Genomic DNA, 20836 nt, shown 5'->3' with positions numbered 1-20836 from the left:
GCTGCAATCACCTCCCTTCTCCTCCATGATGATTTCCCCCAACAAAGCTGGACGGAGGGTGTCTTATGCAGTTCCCCTCAGTCCCCTGCCCTTGTCATGGAGTCTTCCTGCGACAACCTCGGTCCACAACGAGGACTGCTCGCTCCTCTGGCCTGGGGGCTTCCTGACTTGTGTGTCCTGACCCTGCCTGCTTCAGCCCTGTTTGCTGCTCTCGGCTGGGGCAGGAGGGGAGAGGCTACTAGACACCCGGCCCAGGGGGAGCGACTGGCTCACCAGGAGCTCACCATTTTGCAGATGGACTTGGCCTCCTCCGAGAACTTTTGGGAGTACACCTCCTCTGTCTCCAGGACCCGGCGGTCCACTTCCTCCCGCTTCACCTTCTCTTTGCGGCCCCGGAATGGCGACTGGCCCTCGATCATCTCGTAGATGAGGCAGCCCAGACCCCAGTAGTCAGGGCTCAGGCCGTATCTCTGGTTGTTCAGGACCTCTGGAGCTGTGGGCAGAGGAGCAGAGCCAGGAGGGGTAAGAGACAGCGGGTGGCAGCACAGAGCTGGGGCACAAGGGGCCAGGGCTGCCAGGCACACCGACGGAGCCTCAGCTGTCCTGCACCCAGCAGTGACGGTGCTGCTCACGAAGGCCTGAAGCTTCATGGCAGGGACACACTTGCCCCTGCTGACTCCTACTCGCCAACGGCCATAAACACCACCTCCCCCAGGGAGCCTGCCCTGACTGCTCTCCTCAGTGCTCCTGAAAGGCTCAGACTGTGGCTTTAGAAGCCTGACCACAGCAGACGGAAATGTCCCTCCCTCGAGAATCTGAGCTTCCTTATTCACTGCTGTGTCCCAGCAAGGGGTGTGACACCTGACACGGAGTAGGTGCCACAGCCATATTTATTTCTAGAAACGAGGGTGTGTCCACCCAAAGTAAAGATGATTTTAAGTTTACCCGGAATTAAAACTGCCTCTCGCTATGGCTTCCCTACTACTTCGATGAAAATATTCTAGATTAACCATCCAAGTGTGAAAAAGATAAGCTTCATGTCATCAGGCAGCTCTCAGACATTGAGAGGCAAAAGCCTGTGAGCCCGTGAGCGTACACCAGAGGCCCTGTGGGAGGCCGCAGGCAATGCCCCAAGCATTGGGAGACAGACACAGGTGTCCACAAACACCGACTGCTGTGTCACCCGTCCAACCATCCTCCCATCCATCAGCAGCGGCATGGGGGTGCTCACCGCTGCGTATATGGAGGTACACCCCCCACAGGCTCCCAGATGACCATGCGCAGGAGGCAGCCCAGGGATGTCCTTCACTGGGAAGGGGGATTCCAGAGGACCAGAGGGAGCTCGGGTCTCTTCCTGTAGCCCTCAGGACGATGGTCCGGGAGTAAGCATGCGAGGTGAGGGGCTTGGGGCAGGGCAGGGAGCCTAAGGCTGGTCTCTACTTAGCATCTTGCTTAGTGACACGGCACATGGTGCACTCCTTTCTGGGCCTTTCTGAGTGACTCCCTTCCTCTCAGAGCCTCTCTGAGAGTCTGCCTGCCAGCTCACCAGCCCCCCACCTTGAGCTCGGCCTCCCTTGAGCGGCACAGTATGCCAGCACTGACCTCTGACATGGAGAGCGGCTTGGCTTTGAGGCGCAGGCAGGGCTGGGGTGAGGGGTTCAGAGAGCTCAGTTCAGGAAGGCTGAACCCTCGGCCCCAACACAACCCCACCCTGGCTAGGACCTCCCACTGCCCACTGTGCCTCCACTGCTGCTCAGAGTTGCACAAAGAGGCTGGCGGCCCAAGCGGTGGGCTTGGGAGGGGCCACACCCACACTCACCCATGTAGCCGACGGTGCCCACGCGGCCACGGATCAGGTCTCCCTCAGGGATCTTCACAGCCAGGCCCAGGTCCGAGATCCGGATGTGGCCTGAGTGAGGAGAGCAGCGTCAGCAGGTCCCGGGGGTGGCTGTGTGGACCGCTCTGGGCAGGGCCACACACCTGCCGTGTGCCCCTGGGCAAGGCTCACGGACTCTTGAGTTTTTGTCTGTCTGCAAGGAGGGGCATCACCATCAGCCCCTCGGGGTGACCGCAGGCTCCTGGGAGAATCCAGGCATCAGAGCACGTGGGTCAGTCATTAGTTTTCAGGAAGAAAACATAAACTAGGAAAGGATGGCTGGACTTGGCTGGACAGTGGCCAACTCCCTCATAAAATGCCCTCGTGGGCTTTGGGGAAGGCTGAGATCACCAAGTGTAACACACCTCGGCCTGATTCTGGGATTGCTTCGTGGGGAAAATGGGAGATTTTCCTGAAATTTTACGATTTGCCTAAGAGGAAAAATTATAAAGCAGTTTGGGAGGCAACTCCCTGTCCTGTCTTGTTGATCTTTGGAGAAACAGAGTGAAGTCGTCCGGGCCTTGGGAAGACTGAGAGATGGAACAGAGTCGGGGACTGACGCCCACAGGCTGAGACCACACAGGGCTGGGACAGAGCTCGGTCTCGCTGTTGTGTCTTGTTCGGCGACCCACCCAGGCCAGGTCATGGCCACGTCTGCCCCCTCTTCCTTGTCTATGCCTGCCAGGGCCCCACAGCCTGGACCCCAGCAAGGCCGAACATCAAGGACCCTCCGCACCAGGCCAGAGCTGTGTGGATTCCCTGGCTTGGCAGCCTCCAACAGACGGTGGCGGGGGGAGAAGAGAACACACAGGTTCCAGCCATTGGGCTGCAGACCGGGTTCTGAGACAGGGCGCGGTTCTGACACCAGCAGGGAACACGAACCCCAGTGTGCACGGGGCTCATCCAAGGCAGGCCCGGGGCCCTCTGCCCACTCCTCCACATGGCAGCACCACACTCAGACCTCCCTCCAGGTCACCAACGACCTGCCTCCCTTCCTCCCTCCCCTCTGCCTGGGGCTGCCTGGTATCCGGGGCAGCTATGGGGGGAGGCCCTGGTTTCTGGTCTCAGGTCCCTACTGATACTGCTGGGTGACCTTGGCAGGTTGGCTCCTCTAAGCTTTAATCTTGTCATTTGTCAAAGGGGCCCAGGGATGCTGGCCCTGCCCCCTCTGCAGACAGGGGAAGATCGAGTCAGGTAACAGGTGTGAACACTATTTCCCTGCTGTGCAAGGTTGAAAAGCTGTGAGCGGTTACTGTAGCTGCTCTGGTTACCAGTGGGTGTGTACATGTGTGCGCACACACACGCACGCACAAGCAAAAAAGCAATGGTCATGCACGAATAATACTGAACATGTCTGGAGCGGGTTGTAGCTGGTGAAAGTTTCCCTTCAAGTCATCCTGGAGCCCCACCGCCACCCCCACCCTCTGAAGCGGGCAGAGCAGGGCCCACGGCTTCCAGTTCACAGGCGAGGAAGACAAGGCGCAGGGAAGTCGTGTAGAGTTAAGTACTTGCCCAGGTTCTCTGAAATTCCAGACCCTCCGTCAGTGCCCTCTTTCTCCCTGTCTCTCTCCTCCTCTCTTTTGGCCAAGCCATGCTACTTCTTCAAAAAGGAGGAGCTTTTTCTGTGCCCCTACCTTCCTCATGCTCCCAGGAGTGGGGGAAAGGGGTGGGTACTCCCTACTCCCCCTACTTGCCCACTGCCCTCCCACAGTCCCAGGGCTGTGCCTCCGAGAGGCTCTGCCGGAAGGCCTGCTGTTGCCTTTGGGTTGTGAAGCTTATCTTGACTACACAGCAGGAAAGGGGTCTCTCAAGTTGCTCCCCAACTTACCATAATCATCGAGCAGGATATTTTCAGGTTTCAAATCTCTGAAAGGGAAAGATGGCAAGCGTGTGAGTGTGGGCATTCTGAGCAGCAGGGCATGGCCACCTGGGTTGGCCTCTTTCTGTGTCTCCTTCCTACCTCTTGGCTCACGCTGTCTGGTCTCCCTCCGGATCCAGACAATCCTGGACTAATTTCCCTCCTCTCGCTATCTAGAACAAATGCCACTGTTGCCAGGCATCTTCTCGACCCTGGCGATGACTGGGAAGGGGTTAGGCAAAGGCCTGCCCTGGCTCCCATCTGCATACTGATGGCCCCAGGGCAGAGTGTGGTTCTGGCTGGCATGGTGAGAGACCCCTCCAGGGCTGGGATCACCTGGAGGTCTCAGGATGCCCTGGGATGAAGGCAGAGCAGGGCCTGGGAGTTAGTGAAGAGAATTTACTGAGAAGACTGGACCAGCTGCAGATCTGGGGCAGAGAATTGTCCAGGAGGGACCCCCTCTGGGAAGGAGACACCTGGAGCCTGGTACATCTCCCAGTCCAGCAGTGACACAAGCCTGGGAGAAAGTGCAGCAGCAAGGCACAGCTGGAGGTGGGCCCCTATCCTTCTGTCCCTGCTGTCTCTTCTCTTTGATGACCTCATCACTGTTCATAAGACTGTGCGCCCCTCCTCCACGGAGGGTGGGAGGCAGCAGAAGTGTCTGGTTTTACTAGTTTTACTAGCAGGTCCTCTCTGTGGGTGAAAGAACAGCCAGTGGGATAGCGTGTGCAACTCAGTTAGCCATTAGCATCTGGATTGAGGATGCAATTCTCAACCAACAGGCTTTGCTTATTTAACTGATGGCAGCTGTCCTCATGGGGAATGGTTACTGTGTTCAAATCCAGCGGGGCAGCCTCACTAGGTGATAATGGGTTTGTACATAGTTATTCATTACAAAATACTTCGCCCCTGTTTAATTGGCATTCTGTTGATGTGCTAACAATTCCAAATAAGGGCAAGAGCCATCACCTCAGCAAGCCAGCAGCCACAGGGTTGAAAAAATAGCTAGCCGGCTAGTGGGCATGGGCCAGAACCCAAACCTGCGGAGAGCCCGCGGCAGGCAGTGGAGGCCAGGGAGGCGCTGTGGTTCTCTTCTTCACGAGAACAAGGACTAGAAGCTGGAGGCCCGCCTTTCTTTTTGTTTTAAGTGAAAAGCAATCAAGTGGGGAGTTCTTTTTTCAGCCCATAGGGAATTTTTTCTCTTCTCACTTGAATGAAAACAGAACAAGAGCCTAAATGGAGAGATGGTGGGGGTGGTGCGTGGGGGAGAGCCAGTCATCAAGACCGTTCCTTCTTGTTTTCAAAACTGTCTTAGACTTCCCAAGATCATCTTTGCCAAGAGCTCTGCAGCAAAGGTCTTCACGTTGGGGAGTGCGTGCCCGCTGGGTCTGCGGGAACCATCCAGAGGGCTTCCGTGTGCTGCCATTTTCAAGAATCCCGAAAGAAGAAAATTCAAGAATCTTCTGCCTTTCTAGATCCTCAAGACCTGAAAGCCCTGTCCCGGCATTCCCTGCGATCTCCCCTCCCACTTGCCCTTTCTCCGTGGCACAGACTCCAAGTGACAGAAGAAAAGCAGGGTCCTTCCCGCTCTGTGACCTTGGCGCCCGGCTCCATGGTGTGAAATCCCCCAGGATCCCAATTAGAAAAGGGTTCTACTAATAACCATTACAGCGGCAACTCAGCGGATGTTATTTTAACACTTAGAGCCTGTGGTCAAAGGAAATTAAAAAAAAAAAAAAAATCTTATCCATCCCCGTATTGCAGGGCTGCGCGCTGATCAATGACAGACTCTGGGAGAAAATGACATTATAATAACATTCTGTGAGGATGGAAAAAAGGATGATAGGGAATCCCTTGCCTTTGAAGAATTTTCACGCATTTTTAAAATGCATAATGGTGGAAATCACTTTGCCAGAGCGATCAGATTCTACTGAATACCTTTAAAAGTGTGACGGAACTGTTCAGTTTCAGAATACCAGCCCCTATTTTAACAGATAATAAACTATTTCAGATGTTTCCGTAATGTATAAGGGCACACAGATATTCAAATTTTCTGGAGAGGGGCAGTGAGAAAAGGCTGAAGACCACTACTCGTGGAATCCATCCGGCGGGACGGAGAGGGACCGACTGGGCTGGAAGGGACGCGGGGTTTGGCCCGACTCACCCATTCTGAGGGAACATCGCCTCCTACACTTGGCCCCCAAGCAGTCCAGGGTGAAGTCTCTATGGCAATGGCCAGGCCCCGAGTCCCAGGGCAGGGTGCCCGCCTGACCGAGGATGGGGTGGGTCCCCGGTGGCAGGACCGGACGGGGAGCCAGCGGCTCACCTGTACACCGTGTTCTCCCGGTGGAGGTCTTCCAAGCCACAGAGGATCTCTGCCGCGTAAAACAAGGCCCGCTCCTCCTCGAAGCCAGGGTTACCCATGTTGTAGATGTGGAACTTGAGGTCACCCCCGTTCATGATGGTTAGGACCAAGCACAGCGCGTCCTTGGTCTCGTAGGCATAGGCAAGGTTGACCTGGGAGCACAAGACAGCACGAAGGTGAGGTCCCAGCGACCGCCACCCACTTCCGCTTGTCCTCCTCAGGGTCTGTGAAGCCGGGGCGGGGGGTGGGGGGACGGGTGAGCGGGGTCCTCAGCAGCTCCATGCCACTGCCCCGCACCCCGCCAGCCTCATGGCGCCCCTGCCCACTGCCCCTCTTGCCCGAAGCAGGACACACGTCCGGATACTGTGGTTCCAGGCGAGGAGACAAAGTGCGGAGCGCAGGCCGGTACTCTGCCCTTTCAGAAGGCCTGACGGGATGGGGTCTGTGTGTTTGCACAGACAAAAAAGCCTGCATGTGTCATTCAGTGAAGACTGGGTGGCCTTGCTGGCCATCCAAGAAAAGCAGGGCCCAGGTGCCTTTTGGGCTGGGGTCTCATTACCATAGGGACGTTGGCAGTGGGCTCGAGAGGTGGCCAGAGGGACTCTGTGAAGGGGAACTCAGTTCGGCAAAGTCTGCCTCCGCCTGCAGGATACATCTGGTCAAAGGGACCATGAACAGGAAGCACTTAGTTCCCTGCTGATGGAGACCAGCTCAAGGATGCACGGAGGACCATGGGGTTGTGGGAGACACAGCAGGGCTGGGTCCAGGGTAAGGTCCGCTGGTGGTACTTGTCCTTCTCCACATCGGGAGCCAATCCAAATGAAAGCTGGCCACTATGGACCAGGCTGGGCACAAGCGGGGCCATAAAACTTGGGGGCAAAGGCCAGGAACAATGGCAGTTATTTCTGAGGAAAGGACAGAACGGGAGCTGAGCAGGAGGGCTCTGGGGACGGTGCTCAGTGCCAGCTGCCAGGCCGGCCCTCCCTCCCACACCTGCTCACACAGACCAAGGAGGGGCTCCTGGAGGGCGCTGGGTGAACTCCCTGCTGGGGGCAGTGGACGGGGCCCAGTCGAGGGTGGTCCAGGCCCTCGAAGATGTGCCACCCCGTTTATCAGGCAGACCACCCTCTTCCCCTCTGAGTAGCACCCGCTGTCACCAACCCCGGTGAGAGCCGGCGCTGCCCCTTTCTGCAATGATGAGGGCTCCACGGGCAGCATCGAGGGGGTGACCTGTGGTCCCCACTGAAAGGGGCTGGCAGCACAGAGGGAGGCTGGGGGCTGGGGCCGACCTGAGAGGAGGCCCGGAGATGCACGCTCCTGTTGGCTTTGAGCGGTGCCTTAGAAAACCACCCCCTCTGGGGAATGACAAAAACATTAGGCTGCCAGCACCTCCTGCTCTCACACAGCTGGTGGGCGTTCGACCGGCACGACACTGACGACACTGACGGAGAGCCGTTCGGGAACTGCTACCAAATGGGAAAGGCACATGGCCTCTGATGCCACAGTTCCTCCACCAGGAACCCATCCTACGGACACGCTCCTGGACGTGCGCCAAAGGGACGTTCAAGGCTGGACACGGCAGCCTCATTGGCAGTGTGACCTGCGCGCGGGGGTCCGTGGGGACCGGTTGTGCAGACGACGGGTTATCTCCATGCTGCATGGCAGGGAGGGGGGTGCACAGCATCAAAAACAGAGCTACGGCTGTAGGTCTGGCCACAGGAAAGGACCTCGATTCAAGGGGAGAGCACTGCAGCTTGGGGCGTCTGGTAGGACTCCACCGGCCAAAAACATCAGAAAGCCCCTTCGTGACTCCCCCAGGCTCGGACGGTTACCCGAAGAGGGAGGCTTTTGTTTGTATCTCAGACCTCTCTGTGCTGTGGGGGTTTCACCCTGTACATGTTTTTTTATAGTGACATGTGGCAGAGGGATTGAGAGTGACCAAACACCCACATGCTCTTCCACATTCCCCTGCAGCTGGCCGGGCGCTGGCAGTGACTAGTTCTGGCCCACGGGCTGTGGGCGGGGTGAGGAATGTCCTGGCGGCTGAGGCAGCGAGGGTCCCTGGGCAAACCCGCCAGCGCACACTTGTAAGACTCTAGGTGGGGCAGCCGTAAGGTAGAGAAGGGCGGCTAGATGTGGCTGGGCTCTGTGTGCGTGACAACGGTCCTTCTTGCGTCCAGCTACTTGGCGCTGGGGCTGGTGTGTTACCGCAGCAGCAGAGCCCGGCCAAGACATGGTAACAAAATGAACACAAACTAGACGGCACTCCTGCAGGATATCGACACTCGGGTCTCCCCCATGGGGAAACCAGCCTACGGGGGTCTGTGGGAACACAGCTCCTTGGCTGGGCCCGGGGCGGGCTGCTTTTTCCACTGAGGAGTTTACAAGGTGGTTCTGGAGAACAGAGGCCTTGGTCCCACACACAGAGGGGAGCCAGGCCAGTTTGAGTGACTGGAACAAGTCAGCCACGGTTGGCCACGGGGAGCCTCGTGATGGAGGGAAGGCCCGGTCGCCTTTCCACTGCTTCACCCTCTCCACGGCGGTCCACTTCCCTACAGGCTGGGGACCTGCCACTCTGGAGGACCCCCTCTTCCCAAGGGATGGGAGCCCTGGTCACTAGAAGGGGGGCCTGGCGCTGGGCCCTGGACACTCACCACGAAGCGGCTGTTGACCTTCTCTAGGATCTGCTTCTCGTTGAGTGCCATGGACTCCCCTTTCCTTTTCTTGATCCTCTTCTTCTCCAAGCGCTTGCAGGCATACATTTTCCCCGTGGCCCGAACCTGGCAGGCACAGACCTGAGGTGCAAGAGAGAAGCCAAGGGTATGGGACAGGTGAAGGCCAACCCCAGGCTCCTCCAAGGCCAGGACGCTGGGTGGGTAGGGCTGGGAACTGATGTGCCAGAAGCCTGGCCTGAGCGTGCTCCCAGTCACAGGACCCAAGGATGCCTGGCCTTGGGCCCACGGCTGCGCCCGGCCCTGCCCTCAAGCACTGGCTTCAGTGCGTGTTGGTTCCCTCCCTCTAGGCTTCGGGGAATCCAAGCTTTTCAAGGTGCACAACCAAACATTCATGCCGCTGTTTACATAACCGGCCAAAGCCTCAAGTGCTGTCCCTCTCTCAGAGGCAACTAGAGTTTCTCTGTCCCAAGCTTCCACCCAGATGTGGCCATTGCTAACTGGGGACTTCACAGCACCAGCTGCTGGGAAGAGAGGCTTATTTGGGTGTGAGATCCCTAACAACCCTGACTTTACAATTCAGCGGAATAGGAGCCAAGCCATTTAGGTTCTTGTCTTCTTGGTTCCCCCCCTTTTTTGGTTGTGTGACCTTGGCTGGGTCATCAACCATTCTGACCCTCAGTTTTCCTCATCTCTAAAATGGGCATACCAAGGCTTGCCTCACAGACTGGGACGATCAGATGAAGGGCAACAGCACATATTAATGGCAGCATGGGGCCAAGATGCTGGGGCCCCTCATGCCCTCACTCCTCCGTCCAAAGACAGCCAAGAACGCCCACTTCTCCCTCCAGATGCCAGCCCTGAGGCTGGCTCCAAGTGCACTTCCACCCTACGGGCCCTGCGGCCAGCCGCCTTTCCCACCCCTGCAGCATCTCCTGTTCCCAGGCCCACGCCTCACCTTCCCTCCCCGCCAGGGGGCGCAGGACACCTTAGCCCATCCAGAAGGGACAGAAACAGGGACAGGAGTAGGGGAACTTCCCACTGAAGACGCGGATGTTCACTCACCTCCCCAAAGCCCCCTTTGCCTAGTACTCGGTACTGCCTGAAGGTGTTTTTGGTTACCGGTTGCCTGAAAAAAAGCAAGAATCCAACACTGGTCTCATGGTGCTGAGATGCAGAATCCACAAAAAACAGTCGACTGCATCCCTGCGTGCCTTCCGGATCATCGCTGCAGACGGGTCCCTCGAGGACTTGTTCTGGGGCTGGGGGTTCAAATCCCAGGCCACCCGCCCTTGGCCCCCTGCGGCTTGGGACCCAAGCAATCCTCGCTCGCTCGCTTGCTTGGAGGGAAGAGCAGAGGCGTGAAGGGGCTGCTTCGCGCACTTTCTGTGGGGCTCCCTATCTCTCCAAATGAAAATGCGGTGGCTAAGCTCAGAAAGCAGCTGCGCTCTCTGCAGGGAGAAGGGAGGGCGCCACGAGCTGCACAGTTCGGTGTGCCAGGGAGGACACAACAGCCCTCCCCACACCTGCACATCTGGTCCACCTGCCCACCTCTTGGCCCCAGGGGGAAAGGGTGCTGGTCACCTTTAACTGCAGGTCTCCAGCCCTGCCTCCACCTCCACCAAGGGCCCCTTCATCACAATTCCCCCACAGCTCTGCAACACTAGAAGCTCCGATCTGCCCAAAGCACTATTTACGAAGTAATCATTGCTTTGTATCTCCTCGCCCCCATTTTGTTAAAAAGATTTTATTTATTTGACAGACAGAGATCACAAGTAGGCAGAGAGGCAGGCAGAGAGAGAGAGAGAGAGAGGAGGAAGCAGGCTCCCTGCTGAGCAGAGAGCCCTATGCGGGACTTGATCCCAGAACCCTGGGATCATGACCTGAGCCGAAGGCAGAGGCTTAACCCACTGAGCCACCCAGGAGCCCCACTGGCCCCCGTTTTAATTAGCTAAAAGCCATTTATGTCTAATCTGATCTTGAGGCAAGGGTGGGACCTCATGGAGTAAACAAACAGTCCTCTAAGATCACCTTGAAGAACTCCAGGGTGCAGACAGTCTGGGCTTGGTCATCACTGGCCTGTTTGGCTGAAAATAGTCAGCTTTTCTGAGGTATAACTGACAAATGGTACCCAACTGCTGCTTTGATACAGGGACACACTGTGAAAGGATCACCGCAATCAAGCTAACTGTCACCTCCCATGGTACCATGTTCCCTCTTCCCCTCTCACTGGTAAGAACACTTAAGATCTCCTGTCTTAGCCGACTTCGAGGTACAGGACCATGAACTAGGGTCACGTCACTGTACGTCAGCTCTCCAGAGCTTATCCGTCCCCCGAACTGAAACCTTGCATCCCTCGACCTCCATCCCCCATGACCTCCCCCCACCAACCCGGGCCGCTGGCAGTCACCAGCCACTCTCTGCTCCTAGGACTGGGACATCATCCGAGATTCCACATCTAAGTGAGACATGCAGGATCTGTCCGTGTCTGGCTTATGTCACTTAGCAGAACGTCCTCCAGGTTTCTCAATGTTATCACAAATGGCAGGATTTCCTTCTTTTTCCAGGCTCAGTAATATTCCGTTGTACGTATCTACCATGTTTTCCCTCCCATGCTCACTGCAGCATTACTCACAAGGGCTAAGAGATGGAAACAACCCAAGTGTCCTTAGACCATGAACCGATAAAGAACAATCCACTTTTAGGAGGTCAAACTTAGCTCTTGGACCTCCAGGACTATTTCTGAGCATCCCCAACCCCACCATAGGGGCTGGACCAGGGCACACTCTGGAGTATGCCTGAGCTGCCCCATATAAGTGAGTAAGCTTGAGAAAGACCGGGGAGCCTCTGGTCACCCAGCAGCTCCTGAATGAACCCTCTGTTGCAACCCTTCTTGCCACCGGGTCCCAAAGGTCCTCACGCCACACCTCTCACAGGACAGCCCCAAAACCCCCGCCCCCTAGTGGTTCTCTCTGGAAGGCCTGTCTGGAGCTCATGAACCCTGACTCTCTCTTCTGTTTCTTTGTGGGGGAGGGGGGTTCGACACACGGATTACGTCCCCGCTGGGAGCACAGGGCCTCCCCCCAGTGGACTCTCCACGGCTCCGGGTCCTCCTGCCCGTGAGCGGCCCGCGACAGCAAAGCCTCCATGCGGCTGCGTGGGCCATGCGGCCCTGGGCAGCGTCCCTACAGCCGCCCTTGAAACCACATGAAGGCGCCCGGGCCTAACAGTTTACGATACATGGAGAACAAACAGTCGGTCGGCGTTACCACAGAGCTCCTCTGCGAGGGGAAATGAGTGTAATACAGTCTCCGAGGAATTTCTTGGTTAACCTTGGGAGGGAGAAAATCCCTTTAATATTTCAACAGTACAGCACGAACAGGCCATGATCTTGTTAGCAAAAAAAAAAAAAAAGAAAGAAAGAAAGAAAGGAAAAAAAAAAGGGAAGGGAGGAAGTGGGGTGCTGTCAGTCATTTAGGGGCATTTCTGGGCCAGGCTCCTGCCCTAGTGGCTTCAACAACTTAATGTCCACAAAAGGGCCTAACTTCTTCACAGTTAACACAGATTTAAAAAGCCTGTTTCTCCATTTCAAGTGGCCAGGAGAGACAAGTAAAATCAAAGCCAATGGCCACATTCTACTGAACAGATGCTGGGTGGAGTAAGCGGGAAGGACTTGATCAAACGGCCTTGGCTTCAGGTTCCAGCCTTGCCAGGCCCTTGCTGTGTGACCCAGGACTGATCGATCAACCTCTCTGAGCCTTGTATCTTCAGTAAAATGACTCTGAAAAGGCATCTGTATCCCAGGGCTCTTTGTAAGCTGCTGTGTGAGTGTCAGATATCGTTATTAGAACTCTAGGAACAAGGGCCCCTGGTGGCTCGGTCGGTTCAGCGTCTGCCTTCAGTGCTCCCCGTGCTTTTGTGCACTAATGTGCTGTCAAATAAACAAAATCTTTAAAAAAAAAAAAGAACTCTAGGAACAAAGGACACCTCCCTTCCGGAGTCTTTAGGGTAACAGTCCCCACTGCGTGAGGCACCTCGCACAGGCACAGTGTATTCCGCACAACTGCATTAGGAGGTGGGACGGTCCCCCCGTGCAGCTGAGAATGTTTAGGCTCTGAGAGGGGACATGAGGTGCCCAAGGTCATGACGGTAAGTGGAGGCTCTGGGGCTGGGATCCCAGGAAGCCTGCTGCAGAGCCCACATCCGGTGTCTCAAGCCCGCACTGCCGCCCCAGGAAGGTGGGCAGAGGTCAAGGTGTGTGGCACACAGCCTTGGCTTGGGATTGGGGGGCAGGGGGTGGCAAATACATCCCCACCACACTGTCCTGGGATCATCAGGAACACAAGGGCCAGCCATTCCTTCCCATACCAGACACTTGAGGGTGACAGACACAGTGGCACTGATGATCTCACTGACAACCACAACTGTATCCTGCCTTTGACTTCCGGGCCCAGACAGCTGACCTCTGCTGAACACCTGCCTTATTGTAGGAATGGACCACGCTTACCTCAGCTCGTCCGCACCCAGGCCTACGAAGGCACGCACTGTTATGATCCCCATCTCACAGATAAGAAAACTGAGGTGGGGAGGGGTGAGCAGCCCTTGCTGAGGTCCCTGCAAAGGTAGAGCCAGGACGCAGACCCAGGCTGTGGACCCCAGGGCCCTCCCAGGATGTCTGCCCTGACCCTCACTTCCTTGGCTCTCCTGGAGCCACTGTATGCACGTGCAAGGGGGCCAGTGGCAGCTAGTGGCCCACAGAGAAGACTGACCCCTGCTCAACTGTCATTCCCACCAGTCGGGGTGGACAGAAACGAACCCCCCGTGGTACAGAGGTGGTTGTTTCCCTCTGGGCTTCCTGAAGTGGGCAGGGGAGAGCCATGGATGGGCTCTTCGGGCAACTTGTCCTACAGCTTCCTGTGCATCTGCAGGGCACTCAGCCAGCAGAGGTGGGGACAGGCAGAAGCAAAGTGGCTCCTGGCTCTCTGCCCAGAGGGTGCCCAGATGCCTGTGGGGGGCAGGCCTCAGGCACATGGACCCCTGGGCTGTGGAAGAGGCTGCTCCTGCCCTTGTCTAGCAGCGCAGCCCAGCACGGATTTAACGCAGGCAATGCCCTGTTCTGCCAATTCTGAACAGTGTGGTGGGCAGGGCCCTGTGCTGGGGTCCTGGGCCGGGGCCTCGCCCCAGCTGCACCGCTGGCCTGCTGTGTGACCAGCCCACACCCTCTCTGCGGCTCTCCTTCCTCTGCAGTCACACGGAGGCCGAGTCACCGCCATGTCTGTGAGAGCACTTTGCAGAGAAAAGGCAGTAAACGAAACAGGAAAAGATGCTCAGTTTTATCCATTATTAGAGATGAAAAGATAAACAAGAAGGAAAGCTTCTTGCTGCTCACACGCTGGCCAGGAAAGCACGGGAACAGAGTGGGTGAGGCTGAGGGGAAGCAGGCACCGAGACACTGGCGGGACTGGAAATGGGGGGCCGCCGTCTGGGAGGGTAGCTTAGCGGTCCACTTTGGCCAAAACCCTTCTGTGGGGATTTCTATGGATTTCTTCATGTACTTCTGAAAGCACATGAAGATGTATCTACAAAGCTATTCGTTATTTAGGGAAGATTGTACACAAAACTGAGAGCAACCTCTATGTCCATCAACAGAGGACTGAGCTAAACTCGTTCATGAGTCACTCTGCGACTCACTCAGAGAATACAGCAGCTCTTTATCTGCGGACAGAGAGAAGATTCCCCAAACCAGTGAACCAAACAAGTAAGGGTAAGTACATATATATTTATGAGTGTGAGTGCGCGTGTACCCTTTAATAAGCACAGAACATTTCTAGAAGAGCCAAGAACTTAATCAACAGGAGGATGGCTAATTTTACTTGGACCATGGAGCCACGGAGGCAGCTGATTCTTCTGGGCTCTCAGCTGGAAAGCCCGTCACCCACCCCTCCCACGCGCACGCGGGTACACGCCTGCAGATGGGGTGTGCCGGGGGCACTCACCTTTCCAACCACTTCCACTGTAGAAAGCGATCAAAGTACATGCTGTCCAGATACTCATGGAAGGGCTCCCCCTTCAGGTAGTCGTGGACAGACCTGGCTCGGAGGGAAGAAATGAACATTTTACAATCCTGGCCTGAAGCTGACGGGCCAAGCCATGTATTCGTATCCGCAGGGGAACACCTTGCCTCAGAGGCCCGTCTTCCTACCAGAGTGACCGCCTGACCCCGTGGGCACTTACTGGGGCCCCGCCACGGCATGGCTCTAGGCGCGGGCTAGAGCTGTGAGCGTGAGGTCGGTGTTGTACGTGGGACAACCGTCAGAGAGAGACCCACAGAAGCGTGTTATCATGACGGAGAGTTAAGTGAGGCCCCTGGGGGGCTCGGGTAGCGCTCCCTTTCTCATGAAGGGACTCTTGAGCTGCTGTGAGGACAGGAGAATACTTAAGCGGGTGCAGGGGAGTGTGTGTGCAGGGGTGGGCAGAGTAGGGATGCAGCGTCTGGAGGGCCCAGGCTCTGGATTTGGTCCAGGACCAGAGAAGCCACTGGGAGCTTTCCATCACCGCAGCAGAGTTCACCAGTCGCCTGCTGTGGGCCAGGCCCCGGAAGCTGGCTGTGGTTAGGGCAGATGGGCTTCTTTCCTTTGAAAAGCCATGACGCTGACCAACGCAGCCCAGGCACTTAGGACGTGTGGGTGGGGGTGGGGAGCCGTAGGCACAGTGGGGGCCATGTTGGACCCTGTCTCCTGCCAAACATGAGGGCGGGGCCGGTGTAGGGGACTGGGATGTCCATTTCCCTCAGGACCACAAGGACAGCCCAGGGGCTTCACCTGCTGTCAGATCTGACTCTCAGCCAGCTCCAAGAGGACAGCAACCAGGTTTATTTCTGCTGGTGTGTTGTGGTGGGGGGTTCTCTCCTCGGCACCTAACAGGGCTGGGCGCCAAGCTGGCCCTCCCTCAATGTCCGTTCTCAGCATGGGCTCCAGCTCTTCCCACAGGGCACAGGGCCACTGGTTTTCATGTCCTCCCTGCCTGGATGTCAAGCCCGATGGAAGCCAGGCCCGGGTTCTTGCTCACCACGGCAGGTGAAGCACCTGGCACGGTGCCAGGCACACAGCAAGCTCCCCACTGTCTGTGGGGCAAAGGCTGAACGGGAGCGCACAGCAAGCTGTGCGGGGCGATCAGGCTGTGGAAGGGTTTTGGCGTGCAGGCACGTGTCAGCTTATGAGGCAGGGCACCTGGGTGGCTCAGGCATATGCGTGTATCTACTGGCTCGCGCCTTCACAGTGTGTGCAAGGGACAGGTCAGGGCTTCCCTGGTGTCTGGCCAGCAGCACACCCACCGACTTGTCTCCTATTCCATCAGGATGGCCGTATGGCCTGCAGACAAGGTAACGGGGTACGGCTAAGGTGGCCTCCAGCCCCCTTCCTGCAGCAGCGCTACCTGGCTCCGGCTGCTGGCAGCAGTGGGGTGTGGGCGCCGGGAAGGATTCCCAAACCACCCAGACAGGGTCAAGTTTTTGCACATTCCTCTGTCTCAACAGCCTGGAGAGCCACTTGCTTTCAACGCCCTTTGAGGCAGATGTTTTGTTTGGACTTGGCCCTTTGGTATCTCTTCCGATGGTAAGAAGTATACAAACAGCTGCGCGGCTTGGCTGGGGCCCCGGGCATGGCAGACCTGCCCCGGGGCCAGTGCTCCAGGTGGACAGCAGGGGTAGCCCCTCTCCAGGGCCGCGTGGAGGCCCGGCCTGGGCAGGAAGGGAGCACTTACTGTGCGCAGGCAGAGAAGAGTTCCTTGGAGGGCCTCTGTAGGAGCTTCTCCTCTGTCTGGGAAACCAGGTCCCGGCCAACCTGGGCAATGCAAACTGGGGACTGGAGGAAGAGAAGAGGACATGTCCGTGAGGGGCAGGCGCGGGCTCCTCCCCCCCTCCTGCCCACTCCAGGCCCTGAGCCACATGCCACATTGAGGGGCACGCAAAGGTGGCTGGGGTGAAAGGCGGTGAACGAGCCTAGACTTAAGGCCAGGTTTCTGGCTCTGCCACTTTGAGTCTGTGTGACCTCGTGGAGGTCGCTAGGTTCCTCTGAGCCTTGTGGCCCTCATCTGTGGCACACTGAGAATGATGTCCCTGTGTCCTTGGCTTGGGGTCAGACCCAAATGAGATGCATGTATGGAACTGTCCCGCATGGACGAGTTGGTCAGTCAGCCCCTGGCAGCTTGCAGATGCCCCTTCCCAGAATGGGCCTGTCTGCACAGAGGGCAAGCCTCAAAGTCCTGCACGAGAGGGTCTGAAATGGGTGGAAAGGCCAGCAAAAGCACAGCTCAGCAGCAGGGTGGGGGGGCTGCACTCCGTGGGCACAGCTTTGATAGACTGCCCTGGGCGGTGGTGGCTCCCGTTCCTCCCTCCCTAAAAACCCATATGAGCAAGACTGTAGAAAAGATGCTCAAGGTTGCAGAAGGAGACCCCCAACCAAGAAACTGAAAGCCCGAGCACTGGTCCCCCCTCTGGGGTCACTGTGTGCCTCCATCTCTGCCTCTGTTACACGCAGAAGCTTCTGCGGAGATGGTTGGCTGCTGGGGTGGGGAGGCTGCTTCTAAGACTTGGGGAACTTTCTAGGGAACCTGGCAGCAGAATCTCTTGGGGTAACGCTGGGCTCTTTGAGAGCAATCAAATCCTAACACAAACCCAGAGGCCATGGGCAAATTTGCACCATGAGAGCCGATGGCCGGGCAACCTCGGTTTGAAGGGCCCATGCCAGCCACAGAACGGAGTCCACGGTACGTACAGTAAGGAGCCACCTGAAGCTGTGCGTGGTGCCAAGATGTAACCCGAATCTGGGAGGAGTCAGCAAAGACCAAACACACATGCTGGGCAGGGAAGTCATGGGGAGAAACCCCCAGTTCTTGGACCTCAGAAGAGGCAGCTGGGTCGCCCACCTGTACGCACCCCGCTGCACCCGTTTTGCCATCAGATGCCGCCCTGGGAAGACCCGCCCTTACCCGGAGTGGACCGAACCTGGCATCATGCACGTTGCAGGGGTGTTAAAAGGTGAAGCCAGTGTGGCCCTGACTGAGCACTTTTTCTCCAGGAAGATGGGAAAGAAATCAGGTAATACCCTCATGGGAATCTCTCTTGCCTCTGCAGGCTGCATGTGGTCATGTATAAAAGGGGCCCACTGACAGATTTTTTTTAAACCAGCAAACTTCTTTTTTCCTCCTCCAAATGGACTTTATCTATAGACCCACTATTTAAAACCAACAGGTAGCCCAGGTTTGCCTCTGCCGAAGGCCAGCTGTGGTCCAGCACTGTGAGAAACACAGATGCGCCAAGTCATCTAACCTTCGCTATAATGTTCACTTCACAGACGAGGAAACGGAGGTCCAAAAATTTCAGCCATTGGATACCAGGTCACCCAGCCAAGGAGTGGCAGACAGGGGACAGGACAGAGGTTGGGAGGGTGGGTCTGGAGGGAGTCTGGCTGAAGACGGTGGGGCGTCTGGGCCCCCTGTGCCCCTCTCACCCATTCCCCAGCTCCCAGGAGCCCCTCAGGCCTCAAGGTGGGCAGGGCACTGTGCAGCCCTCCAGCAGAGGCAGGAAGAACTGAAAAGGAAGACAATGTGGCTCAACGCCATGAGCCCCCCGCGCTCAGAGAGGGAGAGCATTACCAGGCAGGGTCATCCGGGAAAGGCTTCGTGGAGGACAGGATCAGAGCAAAGCGGAATCTGGGCTCAGACTTCCACCCCTCCTGGGCCTTCCCACGGAGGACCGTACTCTGCTTCCTCCCCAGCCAATGGGAGGGGCAGCCCAGGGTCTGAGGGGGAATCCAGCCGTGTGCATGGAGTCCCACTGCTCGCATTCTCCGCGGCGGGTTGGCGGGAGGGCTCTGGGGATGCTGACCACGGTAAAAGCCCTAATAGGACTTAATGAGCGGGTAGTAGTGCATTTGGTTTGACGACCATGGGTTTAAATCAGTCCCTGGCTCAACATGAAGAGATGAAACGATTCCAAGCAAACCCCCTTTCAAGTGACTCCAGAGAGTAGCGCCTCTGCCAGTAAGGGAATAAGAAGCTGTCGGCCTGTTTAAGTTAGGAACTGAAACCCGAACTTGCCAGGGGGGTGAGAGGAGCAGCTGCCCAAGGGGACATTTCCACGGGACATTTGTGATTTGCATCGACGGAACTGTGGGCATGCTGGAAGGTATTGGTCTTTTTCCTCCAAGTCAGAGAAGTCAGTTTCCAAGGGAAGCCCATGAAGGCGACTCTCCCTAGCCCGAGTCTAGCACCTCATGGAAGATAAAGTGCCCCTAGACACTCAGCGTGCTCTGGGGTCCCAGCAGCCGCAGCCGCAGCCGCTGCACACCATGCCTGCGGCTTGAACGCAGAATTCCAGTTTCAGATCTCATTCCAGGAAGCTAATCCCTTCTGGTCCCAGGAGGCCTGTGAGGTGGGCTAGGGAAGGGAGGGGTAACCTTGGGGCCAGGTGGGCTCTGGACGGGACTGTCACGTGAGAGGGCTCAGGAATGCCAGGAGAACTGTGGTTAGCTCTGCGGCTCTTTCTAGCAGGAACTGTCCCTCTGGGGGGAAGCTGAGGGTCAGGGTGGGGAGAAGGTTGGGGACTGTCCTCCTCCATGCTAAAAACATACCCTAATTTCTAATCAAACACAAAAAGCCCTAAGGCCCTTAGATATTGGCAGGGCTGAACGTGGCCAGGAGAATAGGTCTTGGTGGAGGTCTCTGCTACAAGTTGCCCTGGGGTCTGGGAACCTCTTAGGTCAGCAGTATTTTGAAGTGACACTTTATTTTTTTGGTCACCAGATGGTCTCAAGCAGCTCCAGCCATCAGGCCTTGACTTTTAATACCACAGTGTGAATTTAGGCACCAAGTTTCCTCCGAAATGTGTGGAATTAGCTCTTGGTGGTACCGCTTCTGAGGACAGGAAGAATTGGGGACAGGGTTTCTCTGCTGGAGGCCATCACAAATGGCCTCCTGATGGTCTGGGGCACGGAAGCTCAGCAGCTGGCCAGCCTCCATGAGATCATATGCCCAGCCCAGCCCGAAAGTCCACTCTGATGACAGGATGACCCCCAGCTGCTCTTAAGGATTGCTCCGTGGCCAACTTCCGGGACAGCCCGACGTGTCTTGGGGACATGGCTGTGCTTTCTGGGGGCCGCTGTCTCCCTTCTGGCCAGACTGACAAGAACGAACCCCGCTTCCCTGAGGAGCTGTTGGCTGCAGGGAGCATCTGTCGAGCCCCTGAAATCACACCCGGAGCAAGCGAACCTGCACCCTGCTCCCCTCTTTGGCTAAGGGGAACAGAGGGGACAGTAACTCTCGGGGGTGCTTTGTCCACTCTGAGTCTGTGCCTTGGTACTCAACCAGGAAGCAGGTGATGACCCGCCCCACCCGAGGCTCTGCCCTGAGGGTGCTCCGATGGCCTCGCTCACTGACTTCACCACCAGAGACAGGAAGCCCCAGGGCGGCGATAGCCCAGGCCCAGCTCGGCCTCCACCGCCCGGCAGCACGCCCACAAGGTGGCGCTACGGAGCCCCTCACAGCGCTTCTTGCGCACACTCCCCACAGGCGGCTCAGCCTCCTGGGCCCGGGAGTAGGGAGGCCAGATGGCGCACCTGAAATAATTACCAAGTGATTCATCTCAGACCTGGGAGCGTGACCTTTGCAGTAACAGTTGAGGGGGAAAATGAGAAATCGGCCTGGGAGGGAAGGCGAGCGGGGGACCTTGAGGGATTGACACAGGTGGAGGAGGCCAGCATGGCACGGCAAAGGCCAGGAGGCTGGAGAAAGCGGGGAGGGGGTGCACACAGAGAGGAGGACTCATCTAGAAGATGTTAAACAAGCAGCCGACACGGGTGCTGCCATCTCTGTGTGGCTGGTTCTCATGGACCTCTGGCATCGAGAGGGCGATGCTGGTCTGGTCCCCTGGGCACTGCTGTCTCCCTCTGCACTGGGACGACGGGCAGTAGGCAGGGACGTCATTTCCTGCCTGAGTGAGGAACCCCACATGTCTGAAAACCTTGCTGCTGAAACATCTGCTGGCTTCAAAGTGTCTGGTTTAAAGA

General features: G+C 57.0%; 1 protein-coding gene across 4 annotated transcripts in view; it reads right to left on the bottom strand.

Moving 5' to 3' along the window:
• The window catches only part of GRK5 (G protein-coupled receptor kinase 5), a 210108-nt gene that overhangs the window by 11910 nt on the left and 177362 nt on the right, over positions 1-20836 (bottom strand). For 2 of the 4 annotated variants that reach the window (XM_032312593.1, XM_032312594.1), the window contains 8 exons: positions 16533-16633; positions 14768-14860; positions 9837-9900; positions 8754-8894; positions 6061-6251; positions 3705-3742; positions 1820-1909; positions 285-493 (listed from right to left, as the gene is read on the bottom strand). In XM_032312593.1, coding sequence (XP_032168484.1) covers positions 285-493; positions 1820-1909; positions 3705-3742; positions 6061-6251; positions 8754-8894; positions 9837-9900; positions 14768-14860; positions 16533-16633 — 927 coding nt within the window. Of the gene's footprint in view, positions 1-284; positions 494-1819; positions 1910-3704; positions 3743-6060; positions 6252-8753; positions 8895-9836; positions 9901-14767; positions 14861-16532; positions 16634-20836 lie in introns of those variants that run through there. The other 2 variants (XM_032312597.1, XM_032312596.1) reach the window with 2 other exon arrangements.

Source organism: Mustela erminea, chromosome 14, assembly GCF_009829155.1.
Source record: "Mustela erminea isolate mMusErm1 chromosome 14, mMusErm1.Pri, whole genome shotgun sequence".
Taxonomy (NCBI): Eukaryota; Metazoa; Chordata; class Mammalia; order Carnivora; family Mustelidae; genus Mustela; species Mustela erminea.
This window is presented reverse-complemented; position numbering and strand designations above follow the sequence as displayed.